The 23,420-nt window shown below is 41.3% G+C and overlaps 1 protein-coding gene and 1 pseudogene across 1 annotated transcript in view; both read left to right on the top strand.

Annotated features, from left to right (window-relative positions):
- NUP160 (nucleoporin 160) overlaps window positions 1-14,023 on the top strand; it is a 51,573-nt gene extending 37,550 nt beyond the window's left edge. The window contains exons 27-36 of the mRNA XM_045485227.1: window positions 1-106; window positions 4,826-4,986; window positions 6,153-6,213; window positions 7,183-7,293; window positions 7,484-7,607; window positions 8,553-8,654; window positions 9,277-9,418; window positions 10,608-10,733; window positions 12,484-12,588; window positions 13,059-14,023. Of these exons, the coding sequence (XP_045341183.1) occupies window positions 1-106; window positions 4,826-4,986; window positions 6,153-6,213; window positions 7,183-7,293; window positions 7,484-7,607; window positions 8,553-8,654; window positions 9,277-9,418; window positions 10,608-10,733; window positions 12,484-12,588; window positions 13,059-13,148 (1,128 nt within the window). The 3' untranslated portion in view covers window positions 13,149-14,023. The remainder of the gene's footprint in view (window positions 107-4,825; window positions 4,987-6,152; window positions 6,214-7,182; window positions 7,294-7,483; window positions 7,608-8,552; window positions 8,655-9,276; window positions 9,419-10,607; window positions 10,734-12,483; window positions 12,589-13,058) is intronic.
- Window positions 14,024-15,804: 1,781 nt separating this feature from the next.
- LOC123602796 lies at window positions 15,805-15,903 on the top strand (annotated as a pseudogene).
- Window positions 15,904-23,420: the final 7,517 nt, after the last annotated feature.

The raw sequence follows: 23,420 nt of genomic DNA, 5'->3' as shown, positions 1-23,420 counted from the left end.
GTTGTGGCAATAATTGAATCACGTGCACGAGCCGTGGACCTTATGACTCACAATTACTATGAGCTCCTCTATGCCTTTCACATCTATCGCCACAATTACCGAAAAGGTGAGCGGTTGAAGCCGACAGTCTTTGTTGGGGGCAACCTTAGAGTTTAGTCATGTTTACAAAAATACTGTTAGACTTATGTAATTTTTACCTTATTTTTACTATTGAATGAGTGTTCTCTACAAGCATTTGGGGAAATTATATTTAATTACAAGATTGGCTTCACCCCTTTGAAGATTACCAGCTAGTCTTAAAGAGATGCACTTATCCCATTCTAGAACATTCTTGAGGTATTTCCAGCGAGATGTCATTCCGTCTATATCTTCTGTCTGATTTTAAGACAAACTAACTTTTTTACTAGAGGCGTCTTGAATTCTTGTGGCTGGTTGTGACTTCTTGTGCCAGCTTGCTATTGGCCTTTTCTTATTTTTGTTGATTCTTTTGAGAATAAGTTATGGACATCATTATCTCATGCATAGTTAAGATGTATCTCCTAAGGACAGTTTCTTATTTAATTTCAATACAATTATTAGATTAAGGAAATACAACTAATTTCATGAATTAAATGTAAATATAATACTATTGCGATTTTTTAAAGTTTATTTTGAGAGAGAGAGCATGCATGTAAGAAGGGAGAAGGGAGAGAGAGAATGCCAAGCAGGCTCTGCACTCACAGCGCAGAGCCCAATATGGGGCTCAATCTCAGGAACTGTGAGATCATGACCTGAACCGAAATCAAGAGTCAGATTCTCAGCCCACTGAACCACCCACAGGCCCCTATCATGATTACTTTTATACCACATTCCTCCTATACCATCCTTACCCCCTGGTCTAGAATCACAATATTTCAGGGCGCCTAGGTGGCTCGGTTGCTTGGGCATCCAACCCTTGATTTCAGCTCAGGTCATGATCTTGCGGTTTGTGAGTTTGAGCCCCACATCTGGCTCTGCAGTGACAGTACAGAGCCTGCTTGGAATTCTCTCTCTGTCTCTCCCCCACTCTCACTCTGTCAAAATAAATAAACTTAAAAAAAAAATAGAATCAGAGGCACCTGGGTGGATTGTCGGTTAAGCGTCTGACTTCAGCTCAGGTCGTGGGTTCAAGCCCCAGGTCAGGTTCTGTGCTGACAGCTCAGAGCCTGGAGCCTCCTTCAAATTCTGTGTCTCCCTCTCTCTCTGCCCCTCCCCCACTCATGTTCTGTCTCTCTCTGCCTCTCAAAAAAAAAAAAAAGGTTAAAAACAGAATCACATATTGCATATTTGTCATGTCTCTTTAGTCTCCTTTAATCTGGAGCCCTTCTTTTGGCCTTAATTTGCCCTTGGTGTCATTGATATTTTTGAAGAGTACAAGCCAGTTATTTTTGTAGAATGTATCTTAGTTTGGATTTGTATGATGACTAATGAAAACTCTATCAGAACAGCTAAAATGAGCATAGCATAATGTATAAAGGAGTTGAATCACTGTGTTGTACACCTGAAACTAATGTGGCATTGTGTCAACTATACTTAAATAAAGAGATTTAAAAGAAAAAAAAATTATGGGACACCTGGGTGACTTGGTTAAGCATTGGACTCGATTTCAGCTGAGTTCACGATCTCCCGGGTCCAGGAGATCAACCCCTGCCCGCATCTGGCTCCCTGCATTTGCTGACAGCACAGAACCTGCTTGGGATTCTCTCCCTTCCCCTCTCCCCCTCTCCCCCTCTCCCCCTCTCCCCCTCCTCCTCCCCCTGCTTACACAGGCACACACACCCTCTCACTCTTTCTCAAAATAAATAAACATTAAAAAAAATTTGAGCCTTGGAGGCTTAAAAAAAAATTAGTCTTGGGGCGCCTGGGTGGCGCAGTCGGTTAAGCGTCCGACTTCAGCCAGGTCACGATCTCGCGGTCCGCGAGTTCGAGCCCCGCGTCGGGCTCTGGGCTGATGGCTCAGAGCCTGGAGCCTGTTTCTGATTCTGTGTCTCCCTCTCTCTCTGCCCCTCCCCCGTTCATGCTCTGTCTCTCTCTGTCCCAAAAGTAAATAAACGTTGAAAAAAAAAAAAAAAAAATTAAAAAAAAAAAAAATTAGTCTTTGAGACAGGAAAAAAAAAAAGAACAGCTAAAATGAAGGGATTACATGTCTATTAGAAGATCTTATTTTACAAGATCACCATTGTGGTTCCCCTTTGGAAATGGTAACATTTTTATACCATTTTCACTCAGAAAACTTTTAATAAGGTTTCTTGCTGATTTTCATTGGCAAGAATAGATGGAAGTAATTTGTAGACATGCTCTTAATTTTCCTAATGGTAAAACGTGTGTGTATTACTTATCTCCTTGACCCATACAGAGAAATATAGGTGATTAAGTACCGCTCCCTGTTTGCTTTTATAGTTACAACATCCATTACATGAACTTGGTTAAGACCAGTTTAGCCTGATTAATGTCCAGGTCTTTCTGAAGCAAGGCTTGTTCTTCTAACAAAATGTCTTACATATCAGGCACTCAGAAACATTTGTTGGGGAGAAAAAGTCAATTAACTTCAATTTAAATAAAATTGTATAAACTTTAAAACTTGGAATGAAAAATGGTTTCATTTGAAAACTAAAAGATATTTTTAATGCCCTTTGATTTAATGCCCTCATGCTGTCTCAGAACAAGGTGTTCCTCAGTATCTCATTCAACCTGTGTAACTAAAGTTTTATAAAAATAATCTGTTCTTGAGCAGAGCATCCAAACATTTCTTGGTCTCATGGTGTGGAATTAGGTAACAATGTGGCTGAAAGTAGCCTTCTAAACTAGTCTTCTGTACTGTCTGGGAATGTAGTATCTAAAAGTCAAAAATCGGGGCACCTGGCTGCCTCAGTTGGTAGAGCTTGGGACTTGCGATCGCAAGATCGTGAGTTATCACAAGCTCCACATTGGATATAGAGATTACTTAATGAATGAATGAATGAATGAATGAATGAATGAATGTCAGAAATAATATTTACATGATCTTTTTCTTTTTTTTTTATTGTAGTAAAATACATATAAGCTTTACTAACGTAACCACTTTTAGTATACGGTAATGCTAAGTGCATTCACATTACATGTAACCAATGTCCAGAACTTTTCATCTTGCAAAATGAAAACACTATACTCATTAAACAACAGCTTCCTATTTCCACTTCCTGCAGCCCTTGGCAACCATCATTCTACTTTCTGTCCATATGAATTTGGCTACTGGAATCATATAGTATTTTTTGTGTGTGACTGGCTTTTTCAAGTTTGTTTATTTTGAGAGAGAGATCAAGTGTAGGAGGGACAGAAGCGGGCAGGGAGGGAGAGAGAAAAATCCCAAGCAGGCTCTGCACTGTCAGTGCGAGTCTGATGTGGAACTCAAACTCACCAGCTGTGAGAACATGACCTGAGTCAAAGTCGGACACTTAACCAACTCAGCCACCCAGGCACCCCTTTTGACTGGCTTATTTCACTTAGCATAATATCTTCAAGGTTCATCCATATTGTAGCATGTAACTTCTTTTTGAAAAAAAAAAATTTTTTAACATTTATTTATTTTTGAGAGACAGAAAGAGACAGAGCATCAGCAGGCGAGGGGCAGAGAGAGACAGGGAGACACAGAATCCGAAACAGGCCCCAGGCTCTGAGCTGTCAGCACAGAGCCCGATGCAGGGCTCGAACCCACCAACTGTGAGATCATGACCTGAGTTGAAGTCAGACACTTAACCGACTGAGCCACCCAGGCGCCCACATGTAACTTCTTTTTAAGACTGAACAATATTTCTTTATATATATATGTCACATTCTGTTCATCCATCAATGGATGCTTGGGTTGCCATCATCTTTTGGATAATATGCGTAAAGGCTGCTATGAACAAGGGCATACAAATATCTCCTCAAAGCCCTGTTTTCCATATTTGGACTATATGTCCAGGAGTGAAATTGCTGGATCACAAGGTAATCCCATTTTTAATTTTTTGAGGAACTGTCAATACTGTTTTCCATAGCAGGTACACCAATTTACATTTCCACCAGCAGTGTAAAGCAGTTTCAGTTTTTTTAATTTTTTTTTTCAACGTTTATTTATTTTTGGGACAGAGAGAGACAGAGCATGAACGGGGGAGGGGCAGAGAGAGAGGGAGACACAGAATCGGAAACAGGCTCCAGGCTCTGAGCCATCAGCCCAGAGCCTGACGCGGGGCTTGAACTCACGGACCGCGAGATCGTGACCTGGCTGAAGCCGGACGCTTAACCGACTGCGCCACCCAGGCGCCCCTCAGTTTTTCCACATCCTCACCAACACAGGAGTGTGTGTGTGTGTGTGTGTGTGTGTGTGTGTGTGTGTGTATGTTTAATGTTTGTTTATTTTTGAGGGAAAGACAAAGCATGAGCAAGGGAGGGGCAGAGAGAGAGGGAGACACAGAATCCGAAGCAGGCTCCAGGCTCTGAGCTGTCAGCTCAGAGCTCAACGCAGGGCTTGAACTCACGGACCGTGAGATCATGACCTGAGCTGAAGTTGGACACTCAACTGACTGAGCCACCCAGATACCCCAGGAATTTTTGGGGTTTTAAGTTAAACTCAATCTTGTTTTAAATTTTAATATTTGATTAGTATAACAAATTCTCTAAAACACATTTTTTTAATATTTTATTTTTTAAGTAATCTCTACCCCCAACATGGGGCTTGAATTTACAACCCCAGGATTAAGAGTCACATACTCTTCGGGCAGAGCCAGCCAGGCGCCCGTCTAAAACACGTTTTTGAAGTTCTGATGTCTGACTTATTATTGCCTCCTAGCTGGTACAGTGATGTTTGAGTATGGAATGCGTCTTGGCAGAGAAGTTCGAACTCTGCGGGGACTTGAGAAGCAAGGCAACTGTTACTTGGCCGCTGTTAACTGTTTACGACTTATTCGTCCAGAATACGCGTGGATCGTCCACCCAGCGTCTGGTGCAGTGGTATGAAAACTTTCCATCTTGGAGTTTGGAGATCATTTGGCTTATTAGGGTTGGTCCTTTTGAAACTGGTTTGGTCCTTTAGAAAACATCACCTCATTTTGCTTCATTTCATTTAAAATTTCTGCTGGGATATTTGTGAACTTACCTATTTTTGCAACAATTCGGTTCTGTATTACTACCCCTTTAGTTCTCAAGTTTAGAATTATTATAGGAAGAAGTATTGCAGTGTGGTTTTGGAATTAGACCTAACTTCAAGCAGATTACTTAATGTTTTGGTGTCCAGTTACCCTTTTGCATAAAATAGGGATGATGATGATGATGATGTCTACCTTGTAGGATTTGGGGGTGCTAAATGAGATCATTCATGTAGATTACTTAGAACAGTGACGGTGCCTGACCTGCAAAAAGTGCTCAGCAAATGGTCACTGCTTCTATTTCAGTCATTTTTGTTAATTAAATCTACAATTACTGTTTTAAAGAATGTGCACTTTGAGTTTTTCTTGTCATGCTGATGGGGTCATATATGCACAGCTACTTGTGCTGTGTATAGTTCCTGCATTTACTAGGCTGTTTCCTGTGGTTAGGGCTGGAGAATATAACTCTGGAACCAAGGAAAGTCAAGTCGTTTATATAGGGGTTAAATCCATGTCCTTAAACCCAATAACATGTTAGAGCTAAGTTGGCCAACTTGGCAAACAACTCCTGTGTCTGATAGTTACAGTACCTTTGTAAGAAGAGCTGTGCTGGTTGAAATAAACATAATTTATGTGGAGAGAATTTAAGCATGAGAGCTCTGGATCAGTTAATCTCAAAATACAGCTGACCCTTGAACAACACAAGTTTGAACTGTACAAGTCCACTTATACACAGCTTTTGTTAGTAAATACAATAATGTAAATGTATTTCTCATGATTTTTTTGATTTGCTCCAGCTCATTTCATTGTAAAAATATAGTACATAGTACAGATAACATACAAAATATATGTTAGTCGACTGTTTATGTTATTGGTAAGGCTTCTGGTCATCAGTAGGCTATTAAGTTTTGGGGCGAGTCAGAAGTTATATGCAGATTTTCAACTGTACAGGGGTTTGGCGTCCAACCCCACATTGTTCAAGCGTCAACTGTACTAACTTTTCACATTTAAGCACTTGTTTTGTCTTTACAGTGTGATCGTCCTGGCGCGTCCCCTAAGAGGAATCATGATGGAGAATGCACAGCTGCTCCAAGTGAGTTGGACATCTCCCGCGGATTCTTTGCTGGACAATAATTATATTGTTATGTTACAGTATTATTTGTGTTAAATGTGTGTTTTTGTATAGTAGTTGTAAATTATGTACAGTACTGTAAAAATATTGTGAAGTTCCTTCTTTTAGCTTATTTTCAAGATTTTAATCTGCTAGAAGTTGGCTGGCAGCTCTTGGAAAACTTCGTATGGCTGCACAAGAAATGAAGATGCTCGAAAGAGAGTGCTTGTTTTTGTTGCTTGCTGTATTTGAATCAGCTTCGTGTCAAACTTGTTTTATCGGGCTCCTTGCATATTACCATGGAGGCATTGTATTGCTTCTCAAAAAGCCTGGGCTCCAGAGTTGGACACACCTGGTTATAATTCTGCCTTTCTCACTGTGGGCATGTTCCTTTCATACTGATGTAGATAACTGCATCTCAGGGTTGTAAGAGTTAAAGGAAATTCTGTGGAAAGTACCTTGTAAACATCTTCTCAACTGCAGCTGTTATTTGAGTACTTTGATTTGGCTCAGCTGCATGCTGGACACAGGGCTATTGCTTTATTTATTTATTTTTTTTAATTTTTTTTTTCTAACGTTTATTTATTTTTGAGACAGAGAGAGAGACAGAGCATGAACAGGGGAGGGTCAGAGAGAGGGAGACACAGAATCCAAAACAGGCTCCAGGCTCTGAGCTGTCAGCACAGAGCCCGACGCGGGGCTCGAACTCACGGACCGCGAGATCATGACCTGAGCCAAAGTCGGCCGCTTAACCGACTGAGCCACCCAGGCGCCCCCTGTTGCTTTATTTTTAAGTTCACTTTTATGGAGCCCTGTGTTTTCCCTCTAGTGCCTTTGGAATTGACACTGAATTCATGTTTAGTGGAAATTGACAGACTGAGTTAATAGGCACTGATGAGACACACTTCCTTTGTACTTTGGGAATTGAAAACATTTTTCTTTGGCTTCTAGCCAATCGGCAGATTGAAATTCTGGAACTGGGAGACCTGGAAAAAGAGTGTTCCTTGGCCCGAATCCGCCTCACTCTGGCTCAGCATGACCCGTCAGCAGTTGCAGTTGCAGGTAGGAATGAGGCATTCTGGGAGCACTGACAGCACACTTCGCTTCAGGCTGGGCGGTGGACACAGTAGGCTAGACTGGCCAGAGCCTCTCACTCTTCCTCTGAGATGCTCATACCAGGGGCGGCTTTAGGGCTTTGGGTCATCCACATACACCATTGTTTGCACTAAAAAGCTCTTTTCCATTTTCACAGGAAGTTCATCAGCAGAGGAGATGGTCTCTCTCTTGGTTCAGGCTGGCCTTTTTGACACTGCCATATCCCTCTGTCAGACTTTTAAGCTTCCCTTGACGCCAGTCTTTGAAGGACTTGCTTTCAAGTATGTATGAAATTGTCTTTCCATGGTCTTCATTTTCTTTCTTTCTTTTTTTTTTTAACATTTATTTTTGAGAGAGAATGAGTTGGGGAGGGGCAAAGAGAGAGGGGGACAGAGGATCTGAAGCAGGCTGCACACTGTCAGCACAGTACCTAAGCCAGTTGTGCTTTAAAGAAATGCTTTTGGGGGCGCCTGGGTGGCGCAGTCGGTTAAGCGTCCGACTTCAGCCAGGTCACAATCTCGCGGTCTGTGAGTTCGAGCCCCGCGTCGGGCTCTGGGCTGATGGCTCAGAGCCTGGAGCCTGTTTCCGATTCTGTGTCTCCCTCTCTCTCTGCCCCTCCCCCGTTCATGCTCTGTCTCTCTCTGTCCCAAAAATAAATAAACGTTGAAAAAAAAAATTTTTTTTTTTAATAAATAAATAAATAAATAAATAAATGCTTTTGTCTAGTCTACCACAGTGATTTTTATAATTTCTTTTAATTATTTTTTTAATCTTGATTTATAGCTTCTCTTGAGAACTCAAAAAACCTGGCATTCCTAGGCCTACATTCCCACAGGACAGTAGATAATGTGGCGTCAACAGTGGGGTCCATTTTAGAAAAGGCATGTATTCAATCCTTTAGGCCCCTGTAAGCATTATTAAAAAGTACTTTTTATTGAAGTAACCTTGTACCTAAATATTAGTCAAGTAGTTTGTGAATTGGAAATATTTTTTAAACTTTCAGAATTTTTCCCTTAGAAGTAAATTCTCTCTTAACACTTACCAATGGCCTTGTGGGTCCGCCAGTTATGTGGCTGTAAGGAGAGGAAAGAGCCAGTATTCTCCAGTAGTGAATTCAGCAGCAGACCAGAGCTAAAGTTATCACCTTATCTCTAGTTTTGGTAACAAAATAATGTGATTGTTTTCAGCAGATTAGTTTATGGCGTGTGGAACCATTTTCGTTGCAGATGCATCAAGTTGCAGTTAGGGGGCGAGGCAGCCCAAGCAGAAGCCTGGTCCTGGCTAGCAGCCAATCAGCTCTCATCGGTCATCACCACTAAGGAGTCCAGGTACAGCTCTAGTGCTCCTCTGCCCCAAAGGGCTTACCTTCCAAACACTTCCCCTAGTGCCCAATTCATGTCTACCTGAATGCACTTCAGTTTCTTTAGAATCCTTCTCTAACCCTAACCCTCAGTAAAATTCCCTTCCTTGAATCGCATTTACAATTTGTATTACACAACTTTAGAATTGGGGCATTTAACGATTTGGCAGTCCTCTGACATTAGTTTTCAACCCCTAAATTAGCATACCAATATCACTACTAAAATACAGATCTATTGCCCTCATTTTCTAAAGCAGAACTTCGGCATGATTCTAATGCTTGATCGGGTTTGGAAACAGTGATGTGAGCCTATTTCCTTGTTTTAGAAATCCGTAACAAAGAAGTTCAATGAATTGTGTAGTTGAGTAAAGATGTGATTAGTGGGAGAGATACAATCCATGTCATTTGGTTTCTAATACTACCCCTAAGTCACATTGACCCTAATGATATTAGTTGCCATGTAGTTATATTTTCAGTTCAGTTGTGAGCTTCTAAAGATTTTTTTTCTCCTTGTAAATAGATGCTTTGAATGGCGCTGTAAATATCTGTTAAGAATCTGGAACTCATTAGTCCTTTCTGCTTTTATCAAGTGCTACAGATGAAGCATGGAGACTATTATCAACTTATCTGGAAAGGTACAAGGTTCGGAATAACTTATATCACCACTGTGTAATCAACAAGCTCTTGTCTCATGGAGTACCTCTACCTAATTGGCTAATAAACAGTTACAAGGTAAGTGGTATCTTAACTCGTATAGAGTAAGAAGCTGGTCGTTATCAGTATGAATAACTTCATGAGATGATTAAAAAGTAGAGGTGATAATTTATGGAAACATACTGACATATACTTTGGGCAACTTCTTAAAGTTAGCTAAAAACACTAAGAACAGCTGAACTTGAATTCTGTATGAAGTACTGGGTGTTTAGAATTAAAGTTCTACAGGTTAGTGATTAAGTTCATGCCTGCTTGTGTGCTCAACTGAACAATGACTATATGCATGACACAGTATTTACTGTTCATTACGCAAAAAATTCACAGGAGTGAGTGGAGTTGTTTTCAAAACTGCAGCAGGGTTTAAGTTTTGTCAAAATTAGGTTTTTGGAATGCCTGCATCAGAATTATTTGGGTAGTGGGCTTCTTCAAAATACAGATTCCTGAGCCCCATTCCGGACTTAGAGAATCAGGTTATCTGGAGCCAGGATCTGGGATCTATATTTTAACAAGCTCCTAATTTGAAATAATGCATGCTTAAGTGTGAAAGCTATATCTGAAATACATAGAGTGGAATAGGGCAAGAGAGAAGGTAATGCTTAAAATCAGGAAAACTGATCTTTTTTTTTCTTTTTGGGTTTTGTTGTTGTTGTTAAATTAGAAAGTAGAAAAGCAGCTAAGATGATGAAAGTTACAAATGTGATCATATCAGAATATGGAAAGCATGATTACATACATAGTTAGTAGAGCCCTTCCAAACTGAGGTTGTTTTCACTTTTGTTTCACCCTGAGTTGAAAAGATTTAATTCAGGTACTGAAAGTTGGTAATTCTTTTAACTTCTTTTGCATTTGTCATTCATATATTTCTGGGAATTAACGTGAATATATCATCTCTTCAGTACTCAGCATTTCTGAGAAGGTTTGTTGACTTTTACTACTACTGTGGACACTGAAGTAGAAAAATAATAAAATGTGTCTTAGATTACAAAACAGGGCAGGAAGACCACTTAACAGATAAAGTCTTACAAGGTACCCAGAAGTAATTGGGCTCTAAGGAATCCAACCCTTGTCCCAGGATAAGTAAACCAAGATGCTCATTTATTTACATTGAGAAGTATAAATCCCAGGGAGTTAGACACTCTGCATCCTTCGGTCACTGCCCAGATAAGACGGAAATAGGTAGATGTTCTTAATCTCTGACTCTTTACAGAAGGTCGATGCCGCTGAGTTGCTCCGTTTATACTTAAATTATGACCTTTTAGAAGAAGCTGTGGATTTGGTTTCAGAATATGTAGATGCTGTATTGGGGAAAGGACATCAGTACTTCGGAATTGAGGTAGGCATGCATACGTGTTTCTGTATTATCACTCTAATAAAGTCAGGATGTGAAAGTAGATTGAGCTATAGAATAGTGGATTTACCCTTTACTATTTGTAGTTACACGATTAGTTATTTCGTTTTTGTTGTTTTTTAAGATTTTATTTTTCTGGTGCCTGGGTGGCTGAGTCAGTTGAGTGTCCAACTCTTGATTTCAGTTCATTTCATGATTTGACAGTTCATGGGATCAAGCCCCACATCAGCTCTGAGGTGCCAGCTTGGGATTCTCTCTCTCTCTCTCTCTTTCTCTCTTTCTCTCTCTCTCTCTCTCTCTCTGTCTCTCTGACCCTCACCCACTTGCATGCATTTGCACACTCTCTGTCTCAAAATAAAGAAACTTTAAGAAAAAAAAAAAGGTGTTTTTTTGTTTTGTTTTGTTTTTAATTTTTTTTTTTTTAACGTTTATTTATTTTTGAGACAGAGACAGAGCATGAACAGGGGAGGAGCAGAGAGAGAGGGAGACACAGAATCTGAAACAGGCTCCAGGCTCTGAGCTGTCAGCACAGAGCCCGACGCGGGGCTCGAACTCACGGACCGTGAGATCATGACCTGAGCCGAAGTCGGACACTTAACCGACAAAGCTACCCAGGCGCCCCAAAAAAGGTTTTATTTTTAAGTAATGTTTACACCCAGCATGGGGCTCAACTCACAACCCCAAGATTAATAGTTGCATGCTTCACCAACTGAGCCAGCCAGGAGTCCTCACGACTAGTTGTCCTTATAATCAGGAACTAGCACTGTAGGATTTCCCAGTTTCCTGTTTATAAAATGGAAATACATTTCATTTTTCTCCATCAAAGGAACGTAGCTTTAGTTAGTATTTAGAGGAAAGAGGTAATTAAGAACAAAATGCTATTTTCTGTGTTCCAAAACTGTGCTGAATTTCTGCAAGTGTTTTCTCGTTTAATCCTTACAGCCACCTATGTTTTACCCCCCCCCCCTTTTCTTTAAACCCATAAAGAAACAGAGGTTCAAAGGTTAAGTAAGTTGCCAAAGCTCACACAGATGGTAAATGGAAGACCCAGGTCTAAAATCTGGGTCTACAAAGCCAAGCTCTTAAACTCTCAGAAAAGTATTCAGAACTTTGAAAGGTGAGCTTTCCTTTTCCAAACTTTTCTTTCCAGTTAATTTGAATCTATATTTCAGACTGCAAATAGAAGCATTCATTGACAATTTAGAGTTTTATTGAGTGTATTTTTCCTTGATAGGTCTTAGAGTTACTTTAAGATAAGAGGTGACATGAATTTAAAAATACATTTGGGGGCGCCTGGGTAGCTCAGTTGGCTAAGCATCCAACGTTGGCTCAAGTCATGATCTCATGGTTTGTGGGTTGGAGCCCTGCGTCGGGCTCCATACTGACAGCTCAGAGCCTGGAGCCTACTTCAAAATCTGTCTTTCCCTCTCTCTCTCCCTCCCTTTCTCTCTCTCTCTCTCTCTCAAAAAAATAAAAAATAAAAAAAATAAAACATTAAAAAAATTTTTAAATACATTTGATTTCACTAAGAAAAGGACAAGTTTCCCAGTTGAAAAGAGAAGCGAGGGGTGGGGGTGGTACAAATGTGTGTCTGTGTACATGTACATACATACACACACAATTTCTTACTGTGAAAAAAAATTACTAGTTTATGTTGTCCAAACCTATGAAACTACCCAGAAGAAATGGTCCACTTTTGAGATTTTCTTCAAATAGAAGATATTTTTCTTTCCAGTTTCCATTGTCTGCAACAGCTCCGATGGTGTGGCTCCCATACTCTTCTATTGACCAGCTTCTCCAGGCTCTGGGAGAGAACAGTGCCAACAGTCACAACATTGCTGTAAGTCAGTCCTTTCATGAGGCGGGGAAGGTGTCTTTTATAAGCCCTTGCAATAGCACTCCCACCTGAAGCTGGCTCTTCAGCTCTCAAGGATTAAGGGAAGAACAGAAAACATTTGTTGCCCTTAACATGCTGCTCCAATCTCTTTATAAAATGATTAGTTAAATCACATGTAGCGTTTCCGGTTCTGAGAAGATAGCCAGTAATGCATTTATTAAAATACTGGTGTGATTTGCATGTTTAGAAAATTCATTAGAACAGGAGTGGGATAGTGTGTGTGAACAGTGGAATCCAATTTTATCAGTAGAATCACAGAACAGACTCCGGTACTGAATGTTGAGTAAGTGAAGCAGAGTGGCGGACATCTTCATTAGGGGGAAGCTAGTTGGTGAAGTCAAAGTGATGACTAACTTCAGTCTTTTTTTAGTCCTTGACCTATTCTGTAACGATTCCCTTCTTTTCTCCTCCAGCTGTCCCAGAAAATACTTGACAAATTGGAGGACTACCAGCAAAAAGTTGATAAAGCAACACGAGATTTATTATATCGTCGGAACTTGTGATCTGGATGATTGCCTAGCTTTTGTAACCGCTTGGTGCCTCTTAGGGCTTAAGACTTTACCCTACAGGAACCCTGGATTCCAGGACAATTTTTATACCTGCAAATGGTGTGTGCAACATCGAGTCTGCATCCTGCACAAGAGAAGAGGGCAGATGAGTCACAGAACCTGTGCTTGCTGGCGGTGCTAACACACAATTTCTGGTTCTCAACCTTGGTCTCAAACAGCTGCTTTTGTATATGATTCACAAGCTTTTTTAGAGTTTCTATTTTTTTAAACAACCGAAGACATTCTTTATCTGCAAATTGAAACCCACCCTCACTTACCACAGTAGCTGATGGTGGTGGTTGGTTGTGGCCAACCACTGGACGCAGCCACTACAGACCCTTTCATTCTTCCTGCCACTGTCTGTATTTCAGTGGAATTATTTTGGTCCAGAACTGACATGTATTTTCTGTATTGCAAACAGAGGCTAATGATTTTGCATACTCTTTTCATTATTTATTGTGGAGTTTTTGTATGATCTTCAATAAACTATTAAATAACTTGCCTAAATTAAACCTAAAATGATGATCAGCTGTGAAAGAAGCTGGTTTTGAATCTGGTTCTGAGGCTAAAGTTGAGTAAACTCTTAGCTAAAAAAAAATAGGGGATTTTACCTACAAAAGTAACCAATTTTCAAGGTAAATTCTGTTAACTTCTATGATTTATGATAATCAAGCCGGACTTGATCATACAACTTGTCTAATAATGTATTGGACCAAAATATAAACTTTCCTGGTCGGATTCAGAGTATTCATGTCCACAGATTTGGGGGGATCATGAAAAGTAAAATCTTGGATTTTATTCTGTATATTAAAATGTATCTTTTAAGGAAATGATCTGTATATTACTTGCTTGTATGACCTTTGACCTCTCTTGAGTTTTTCATAAGCCTTTAATTTTTATACTATCAATACCATAATTACATTATATATTTTAAATAACAATGTGAGCTTCACTGTGGTATTGTTATTGGTAGATATTGAGATGTATGGCTCTTTTTTCATTTTAGCTCTGCCAAGATTAATGTGAAGTGTTTGATGTAATTGGGACTGGAAGAGCCCTTGCCCTGCCAGAGCTTCATAAACCCGTGTGGCTCCCAAGTATAGCAAGAAATACACATTTATAACCAAATATACACATATAAAACCAAAAGAAAGGTTTCACAGAATATGTATTTGTTGCTGTGTAACCTGACGCTTTCATGAATGACTAATGGATCATAAGCCACAGTCCGAAAAAATCAAATCCTCTTGTAGCCATTTTGGAGAACAGGAAGTAGCTTGAGACTGGCCCTGTTCCAGAAATTTAGCCACCTGTGTTGCTCATCAGAGCAGTAGCTTCCATGGTGGCAGTTCACAAGACCCTGACCAGTTTTTCCTGTTGTCAGTATTTTGGTTCAAGACCCCACCCATGCTGGAGCAAACCCAGCTCTTCTGTCCTTTTCCTTCCTTTCTTTCTTTCTTTCTTTCTTTCTTTTTTTTAATGTTTATTTATTTATTTTGGGGAGAGAGCACGGCGGGGTTGGGGGGCGGGCAGAAAGAGAGAGAGAAATGGAGAATCCCAAGTAGGTTCCACACTGTCAGCACAGAGCCCAACACAGGGCTCAAACTCACAAACTGAGAGCATGACCTGAGCCAAAATCAAGAGTTGGATGCTTAACCGACTGAGCCACCCAGGCACCCCTCTTCTATTTTCTCCCACCTTCTTCACTTTGGTTTCCAACCAGAACAGACGATGGAAATTCTTTCACTTCACTTTTCTGTCCACTTTAGTTCTGCATTTTTGTTTTCCTGGACTATGTGATGTTTTCATAGTCCATTATTATTATTCATTGCATCATTATTCCTTGTTTTTCCCACACCAAAAATTTCTGATTACAAAATGTTACTAAAAGAGTTCCTCCTGGGGAGCCTGAGTGGCTCAGTCATTAAGCATCCAGCTCTTGGTTTTGGCTCAGGTCATGATCTCACTCATGGTTTGTGAGTTTGAGCCCCACGTTGGGCTCCACACTGTCAGTGCTTGAAATTTTCTCTCTCCACTGCTCGCTCGCTCTCTCTCAAAACTTAAAAAAAAAAAAAGCTCCCTCTTAACGGGCACATAGCTAGCTCAGTCAGGGGAGACACAACTCTTGATATCAAGGGATATCAGGGTTGTGAGTTTGAGCCTCACGTTGGGTGTAGAGATTACACTAAAATGAAATCCTGAAAAAAAAAAAAGCTGCCTCCTGTGCTCACTTCTGCAGCACATATCCTGAAAATTGGAATACAGGATACAGGGGCACCTGGATGGCTCAGTCAGTTAAACGTCCAACTTCAGGTCATGATCTCATGGTTCATGGGTGTCAATACAGAGCCCGCTTCAGATCCTCTGTCCTCCCCTCTCTCTCTGCCTCTTCCCTGCTGGTTCTCTCTCTATCAAAATACATGAATAAACTTAAAAGCCACCTAGATGGCTCAGTCAGTTGGGCGTCCGACTTCAGCTCAGGTCATGAGCTCACGGTTCGCGGGTTCGAGCCCCGCGTCGGGCTCTGTGCTGACAGCTCAGAGCCTAGAGCCTGCTTCTGATTCTGTGTCTCCCTCTCTCTCTGCCCCTCCCCACTCATGCTCTGTCTCTCTCTGTCTCAGAAATAAACAAACAAAAAAAAAAAAAATTGGAACAATACAGAGATTAGCATGGTCCCTATGCAAGGATGACACAAATTCGCCAAGTATTCCATTAAAAAAGAAAAAAAACAACTCCCCCCTTTTTAGTACTTAACTGCCATTAAATAAAGATAAGACTCTCAAAGGGAAATTTTATCATTCTTCATGTAACAAGGTGTAACTGATAAGGTCCCTACCTTAACAGCCTGTGACAATAAAATATTTCCTGTGGATAATAGAATTGATGATACACATGAGTTTCATATTGACCATTCTTACCAAGTTTATCACTGATTTTTGTGACCTTCCAAGAAAAGCTAATTTGTTCTATAAATACATTGTGCATTGTCACCTCTGCCAGTCGTCCTCACTAAAACACTCGAGAATCCCGGGGGTCACCTCTCACCAGCTCACTATGGGTTTTTCTCTCCCCATTCTGATTCCCTCCCAAAGTCCAGGCTGTGTTGTCTCTTAAAACTGAAACTGCACTGAGCACTTAGGAGTAAAGACAAACAAAAGCTTAAAAAAAAAAAAAAAAAATGGATGTAAATTTTTTTTTTTAATTTTTTTTTTTCAACGTTTATTTATTTATGGGACAGAGAGAGACAGAGCATGAACAGGGGAGGAGCAGAGAGAGAGGGAGACACAGAATCGGAAACAGGCTCCAGGCTCTGAGCCATCAGCCCAGAGCCTGACGCGGGGCTCGAACTCACGGACCGCAAGATCGTGACCTGACTGAAGTCGGACGCTTAATCGACAGCGCCACCCAGGTGCCCCAAAAATGGATGTAAATTTTTAAAAATAAAAAGTTACAAGATATGGAAGCTTCTAGAAAATACGGACTGTGTGCATCCCCATAGATTGTACTATTTGCCCACCCTTTGGGTGCCAGGCTGTTCTGATGTGGCTGATACCAATATTCCCCTCATGGCCGGGGGGGGGGGGGGGGGGGGGGTGGGGGGGTGTAATATAAATGTAAATGAGATTTCTGTTTAATCAATAAGTGAAAAGTCTTATTACAGTCTATAACAATTACCCTAATTTACCTCAACCTGGTGCATTTTAAAAAAATTTTTATGTTTTTATTTATTTGAGGAGAGAGAAAGGGAGACACAGAAACCAAAGCAGGCTCCAGGCTCTGAGCTGTCAGCACAGAGCCCGATGTGGGGCTTGAACCCACGAACCTCGAGATCACGATCTGAGCTGAAGTGGAATGCTTAACCGACTGAGCCACCCAGGTGCCCCCATTTTTATAGATAGAACACAGTATGATAGAATACAGTATAATAGAACACAGTATCATAGAAATTTCTGAAGTGTTCTTTAATCTTCACAGTTCTTTCCAATTTTGTCTGTACCTAGAAACAGTCCTGTATTAATGTTTCTTCACAAATTGAGACCTTAATAAGTAACTCATTAACCCCAATCTACAAGAATATACCTTTCCACATCTGTATGGAATTCCATCATCAAAAGACGAATTTATTGCTCAAATAACCTATGGCTGTCTTTATACACTAAAAATAGGTATTTCTTCCAGTAAGTGAGGTTTCATGGTTTAAATGAACTTCTATAAAACAAGTCAAATAGTGTAGTATAATAAAGAATGTATCTGGTTGGGGCACTTAGTTGGCTCAGTCAACAAAGCATGGTGACTCTTGATCTGGCGGTCATGAGTTCGAGCCCCATGTTGGGTGTAAAGATTACTTGAAAAAAATATATATATATAAGTTTGTGGGGTGCCTAGATGGCTCAGTCAGTTAAGTGTCCAATTCTAGATTTCGGCTCTGGTCATAATCTCATGGTTAGTGAGTTTAAGCCCCGAATAGTGTGGAGCCTGCTTGGGATTCTCTCTCTCTGACCTTCTCCAAGTCACTTTCTCTCTCTTAAAGTAAATAATTTTAAGAAAAATTATATATATATATATATATATGTATATATATATATATATATATGTATATGTGTGTATATATTTATATATATATGTGTATATATTTATATATATATATATATATGTGTATATATATATATATATTTGTGTATATGTATATATAACATATATATGGGTGCCTGTGTCGCTCAGTTGGTTAAGCATCCTGCTTTGGCTCAGGTCATGGTTTTACGGTTCATGATTTCCAGTCCCATGTTGGGCTTGTGCTGATGGCACAGAGCCTGCTTCAGATTCCCTGACTCCCTCTCTCTCTGCCCCTCCCTTGCTTGCGCTCTCTTTCAAAATAAACGAACACTTAAAAAATACATGTATAGGGGCACCTGGGTGTCTCAGTCTGTTAAGCCTCTGATTTTGGCTCAGATCATGATCTCATGTGAGTCTGAGCCCCACGCTGGCCTCAGCACTGAAAGTGCAGAGTCTGCCTAGGATTCTCTCTCCCTCTATCTGCCCCTTCCCCACTTGCGTGCTCTCTCTCACACGCACAAAACTAAACTTAAAAAATACACGTATATGTATACACATATAGATAGAAGTCTTTGTTATGCTAATCAGGTGAGTAGAGGGGGACCCTTAGGTAAGTTCAGAATAGGGCCAGTTACCAAGAAGACCAACCCTGTGATGGTGAATCTAGAGTTGGAACTTTGGGCCAGGCCAACCTCCTGGGAAGACCGGGAACCGGAGATGGAGTTCATCGGTCACACTGGGCAATGATTTAATCAACTGTGCTTGTATAATGAAGTCCCAGTAAAAGCTGTACACCAAGGCTGAACAGAGCATCCTGGTTAAGGAACATTTCGTTGTGCCTGGAGGAGTGACATGCCCTAACTCCACGGGGGGGCAGGCAGCATGGGAGCACTGTGCTCCCTCCCAGACTTCCCCCCCATGTTTATCTTTTATAATAAAAGTGTAGGGGCACCTGGGTGACTCAGTCGGTTGAGCGTCCGACTTCAGCTCAGGTCATGATCTCACGGTCCGTGAGTTCGAGCCCCACATGGGGCTCTGTGCTGACGGCTCAGAGCCTGGAGTCTGTTTCGGATTCGGATTCTGTGTCTCCCTCTCTCTCTGCCCCTCCCCCGTTCATGCTCTGTTTCTCTCTGTCTCAAAAATAAACATTTAAAAAGAAAAATTTTAAGTGTAATTGTAAGTATAGAGCTTTCCTGAGTTCTGCAAATGGATCTAGAGAATTATCGAACTTGTTGAGGTCGTGGGAACCCCCAATCTTATAGCCAGTCCAAAGTGTGAGTGTCCTGGGAAATCGTAGAGCTGGCTTCTGAAGTAAGCGCAGTCTTGTGGGGGAAGTGAGCCTATAGAATCTGATGCTAAGGGGCGCCTGGGTGGCGCAGTCGGTTAAGCGTCCGACTTCAGCCAGGTCACGATCTCGCGGTCCGTGAGTTCGAGCCCCGCGTCGGGCTCTGGGCTGATGGCTCAGAGCCTGGAGCCTGTTTCCGATTCTGTGTCTCCCTCTCTCTGCCCCTCCCCCGTTCATGCTCTGTCTCTCTCTGTCCCAAAAATAAATAAACGTTGAAAAAAAAAATTTTTTTTAAAAAAAGAATCTGATGCTAAATCCCTAAGGGGGGGGGGGCGGTGCTTATTGTCAGAATTGAATTGATCAAAGTGCACCCAGTTGGGAGTGAGACTGATAAAATTTAGATCACACACACACAGCTTCATTCTACCCTACTAAAGCTGAGACTTCTGTAGACAGTCCATTTCTGTAGGTGACCTCCTGAAGTTCCAAAACCGAGAGCTTTAAAATGAATTTAGGAAGGTCAACTTTTGACGTTAACATCAAATACCGAGTAAAGACATCACCCCATTGCACATCAAATAATAATTATAATTAAATATATTTAATATGTAAACACACATCTATTTATTGAAGTTTATTTATTTTGAGAGAGAGAGTGAGAGAGAGAGAACACATACAGGTGGGAGAAGGACAGAGAGAGAGGAAGAGAGAATCCCAAGCAGGCTCTGCACTGTCAGCATGGGGTTCGATGCAAGGCTTGAACTCAAGAACCATGAGATCATGACCTGATCTAAAGTCTTACACTTAACTGACTGAATCACCCAGGGGCCCCTGAAAATGTTTGTTTACTTAAACGATTGTTCTTCCTAGGTTTTACTTGTCAAATGTCAGCCCTGATCATTTGGTTTTACTGAAACAACATTATCACCACAACCAAAAAATCTCAGTAATTCCAGAGGTGCTTAAGTCCTCAGTAAACAGGGATCAGGCCTGATTTTTCTTTAAAGGGAGTAACTTTGACCACTTTTAGACTAGATACATGCAAACTTTTCTGTAAAGAGCCAGATAACATTTCAGCCTTTGTAATCTAAATATGGTCTCTCTCACACATTCTTTGATTCTGTTGTTTGTAGGACCCTTTAATTTTTTTTTTAATGTTTATTAATTTTTGAGAGAGAGAGAGAGAACAGGGGAGGAGAAGAGAGATAGGGAGACAGAATCAGAAGCAGGCTCCAGGCTCTGAGCTGTCAGCACAGAGCCCAATGTGGGGCTCGAACTCACAAGCCGTGAGATCATGACCTGAGCTGAATTCAGACGCTTAGCTGATTGAGCCACCCAGGAGCCCCTTTGTAGGACCCTTTAAAAGGTCTGCTTTAGGGGTGTCTGGGTGGCTCAGTCGGTTGAGCTTCCAACTCTTGATTCCAGCTCAGACCATGATCCCAGGATCACGGGACTGAGCCCTTCATCAGGCTCCGTGCTCAGTGTGGAGACTGCTTGGTATTCTCTTTCTTTCTCTCTCTCTCCGTAGAATAGAATAGAATAGAATAGAATAGAATAGAATACAATACAATACAATACAATACAATACAATACAATACAATACAATACAATACAATAGAGGTGCCTAGGTGCTCAGTTGGTTAAGCATCCGACTTTGGCTCAGGTCATGATCTCACAGTTCATGAGTTTGAGCCCCGCATTGGGCTCTCTGTTGTCAGCACAGAGCCTGCTTTGGATCCTCTGTCCCCCTTTCTCTCTGCCCCTCCCCTGTTCATTCTCTCTCTCTCTCTCTCTCTCTCTCTCTCTCTCTCTCTCAAATAAATAAATAAATATAAACTCTAAAGGGGTGCCTGGGTGGCTCAGTCAGTAGAGCATCCGACTTTGGCTCAGGTCAGGAGCTCACAGTTCCTGAGTTTGAGCCCCGCCTCAGGCTCTGGGCTGTCAGCTTGGAGCCTGCTCTCTGCCCCTCCCTCACTCATTCTCTCTCTCTCTCTCTCTCTCTCTCTCTATGTCTCTGTCTCAAATAAACATTAGGGGCACCTGGGTGGCTCAGTCAGTTGAGCGTCTGACTCCAGCTTAGGTCATGATCTCATGGTTCATGAATTCAAGCCCCTCATTGGGCTCCGTGCTGACAGCTCAGGGCCTGGAGCCTGCTTCGGATTATTTGTCTCCCTCTCTCTCTGCCCCTCTCCCATTCGCATTCTGTCTCTCTCTGCCTCTGAGAGAGAAGTCGGATGCTTAACCGACTGAGCCACCCAGGTGCCCCAATAAATGCATATTTGAAAAAAAAATTGATATGAGCTCTGTACTCCCACCCCCAATCCAACTGATTCCGATTTTTATATTGCTTTAGCGCTATCCAGATGGTTTTATGAACAGACAGCATTGAGAACCATGGTTATAAATATTACAGTTATTTCAGTCACCTCCAGAAATATAAGTTCCCCAAGGAAAAAACCTTTCCCATTTCTGTGCACTGTGATTTAGCTCATAATCTCAACTTGGTTCCAGCCAGTTTTATAATAGGATCCAGAGTTTTGTATAAAGGCTTATTAATAATAATAGCTACCATATAACGATTGCTTATTTTGTTCTTTGTACAAGGCAAAGATCTTAAAACTATGTTCTAATTTAAACTTCACGACTACCCTAAGAATACTGTTACTAGCACATTGTATAGCTGCTGAAACAAAATTTAGGGTTGTTAAGAAACTTATCCTGGGTGCCTGGGTGGCTCAGTCGGTTAAGCATCCGACTTTGGCTCAGATCATGATCTCACAGTTAGTGAGTTCTAGCCCCACATTGGGCTCTGTGCTGACAGCTCAGAGCCTGGAGCCTGCTTTGGATTCTGTCTCTCTCTCTCTCTCCCTCCCCCGCTTATGACCTATCTTTCTCTCTCAAAACAAACACTACAAAAGTAAAAAGAAACTTATCCAAGCAACCACATCTGGAGGGTGCAGAGGGTGAGTTTTTGAACCAAGATGTTTGGCTTCAGAACTCCTATGCACAACTACTATATTTCAATGCCTCTTCCCTAAGAAATGTCAGAAAACTGATAATAGCTTCAAAGCAGCAAATTATCCTGTTTCTAGCTGCTAATTTTTCAGAAATTTGGGGAGTCTAATCTCAGGACACTAATCCAGATATTTCTCCCATAGGCAAGAAAGAATTCTTGCTACTTATTTCAAGTTTGTACATGTTTACGTACTGTATTCATTAAAAAAGTTGAGTGCTTATGTTCCAGAAAGTGCGTTTCATAAACAGGGAACAAACTGGATGAGTCACGGTTTTCACCGCTTTTACATCCAAAAACTGGCTGGCTCAGTCAGAAGAGCCTGTGACTCTTGACCACAAGGTCATGAGTTCAAGTCCCATGTCGGGTGTAGAAATTATCAAAAAAAAAAAAAAGAAAAAAGAAAAAAAAATTGGCGGTGCCTGGCTGTCTCAGTCAGTAGAGCATAGCAATTTGATGTGAGGGTTGTAAATTCCAGCCCCATGTTAGGTGTAGAGATTACTTAAAAATAAAATCTTTAAAAAAAATTTGAGGGGTTATCTATACATTAGGGGTTATCTACCATACAAGGTTGTGGTGAGAAAATACAATTTTACGTGTAAAGCGCTTAGGCAGTGAGTGCCTCACACACGGTTAAGCGGTCAGTGAACGTTAGTTTACGGAATCTCGAGTGCACTAGGTCTTGAGTAATGGAGACTTTCCCATTGCCATGTTGTATTCCAGCTAACGTCCAAGTGGCTGGCTCCAGAGGAGGGAAGAAGGGGAGAGGGAGGGGAGAGTGCTAAAGGACGATGAAGCAGGTTGAGTATACCAATGGGCCAGATTGGGAAAGCTGTAAACCATCGCAACAATTTAGGACTTTCCCTCTTATGAAGTACAATGTCTAGTGTGATTTTTTTCCAGCTGGTAAGTAACCCAATGAGACATCAGATTTGTGCTCTAAGAAAACACTTACAAAAGCATAAAAGACCCACTATTTTATTCAGTGTTCAATATTATACCCCAAGTAACCCACAATAATCAGGACGAAACTCGGAAGGACTCGGAAAGCACGGCAACCCCCCAAGGCACACACACAAAAAAACAACCAACCGCACGCAGAGAATAGGGACAAGATGGAGGACAAGAGGCATAAAGAAAAGACTCCGCAAAAGACGCATGGGTGGAGTTCGTAATGGGAAGTCGTTCTAACTCAGGCTCTTCCGCGCTATTGGCTTGACTCTCACTCTTTTTCCTTTTCCACTGGCTACTGGCTCCTTCAATGGATTAAAACAGCCAATCGCCTAGCACCGTGGGTAAAGCCCGCCCTGCCTCCCTGGAAGGAGGAGCCAGAATAGCGTACAGGACCCAGGGCGCTTGCGCGGGCGCCCGCTCC

The sequence above is a fragment of the Leopardus geoffroyi genome, chromosome D1, assembly GCF_018350155.1.
Source record: "Leopardus geoffroyi isolate Oge1 chromosome D1, O.geoffroyi_Oge1_pat1.0, whole genome shotgun sequence".
Taxonomy (NCBI): Eukaryota; Metazoa; Chordata; class Mammalia; order Carnivora; family Felidae; genus Leopardus; species Leopardus geoffroyi.
This window is presented reverse-complemented; position numbering and strand designations above follow the sequence as displayed.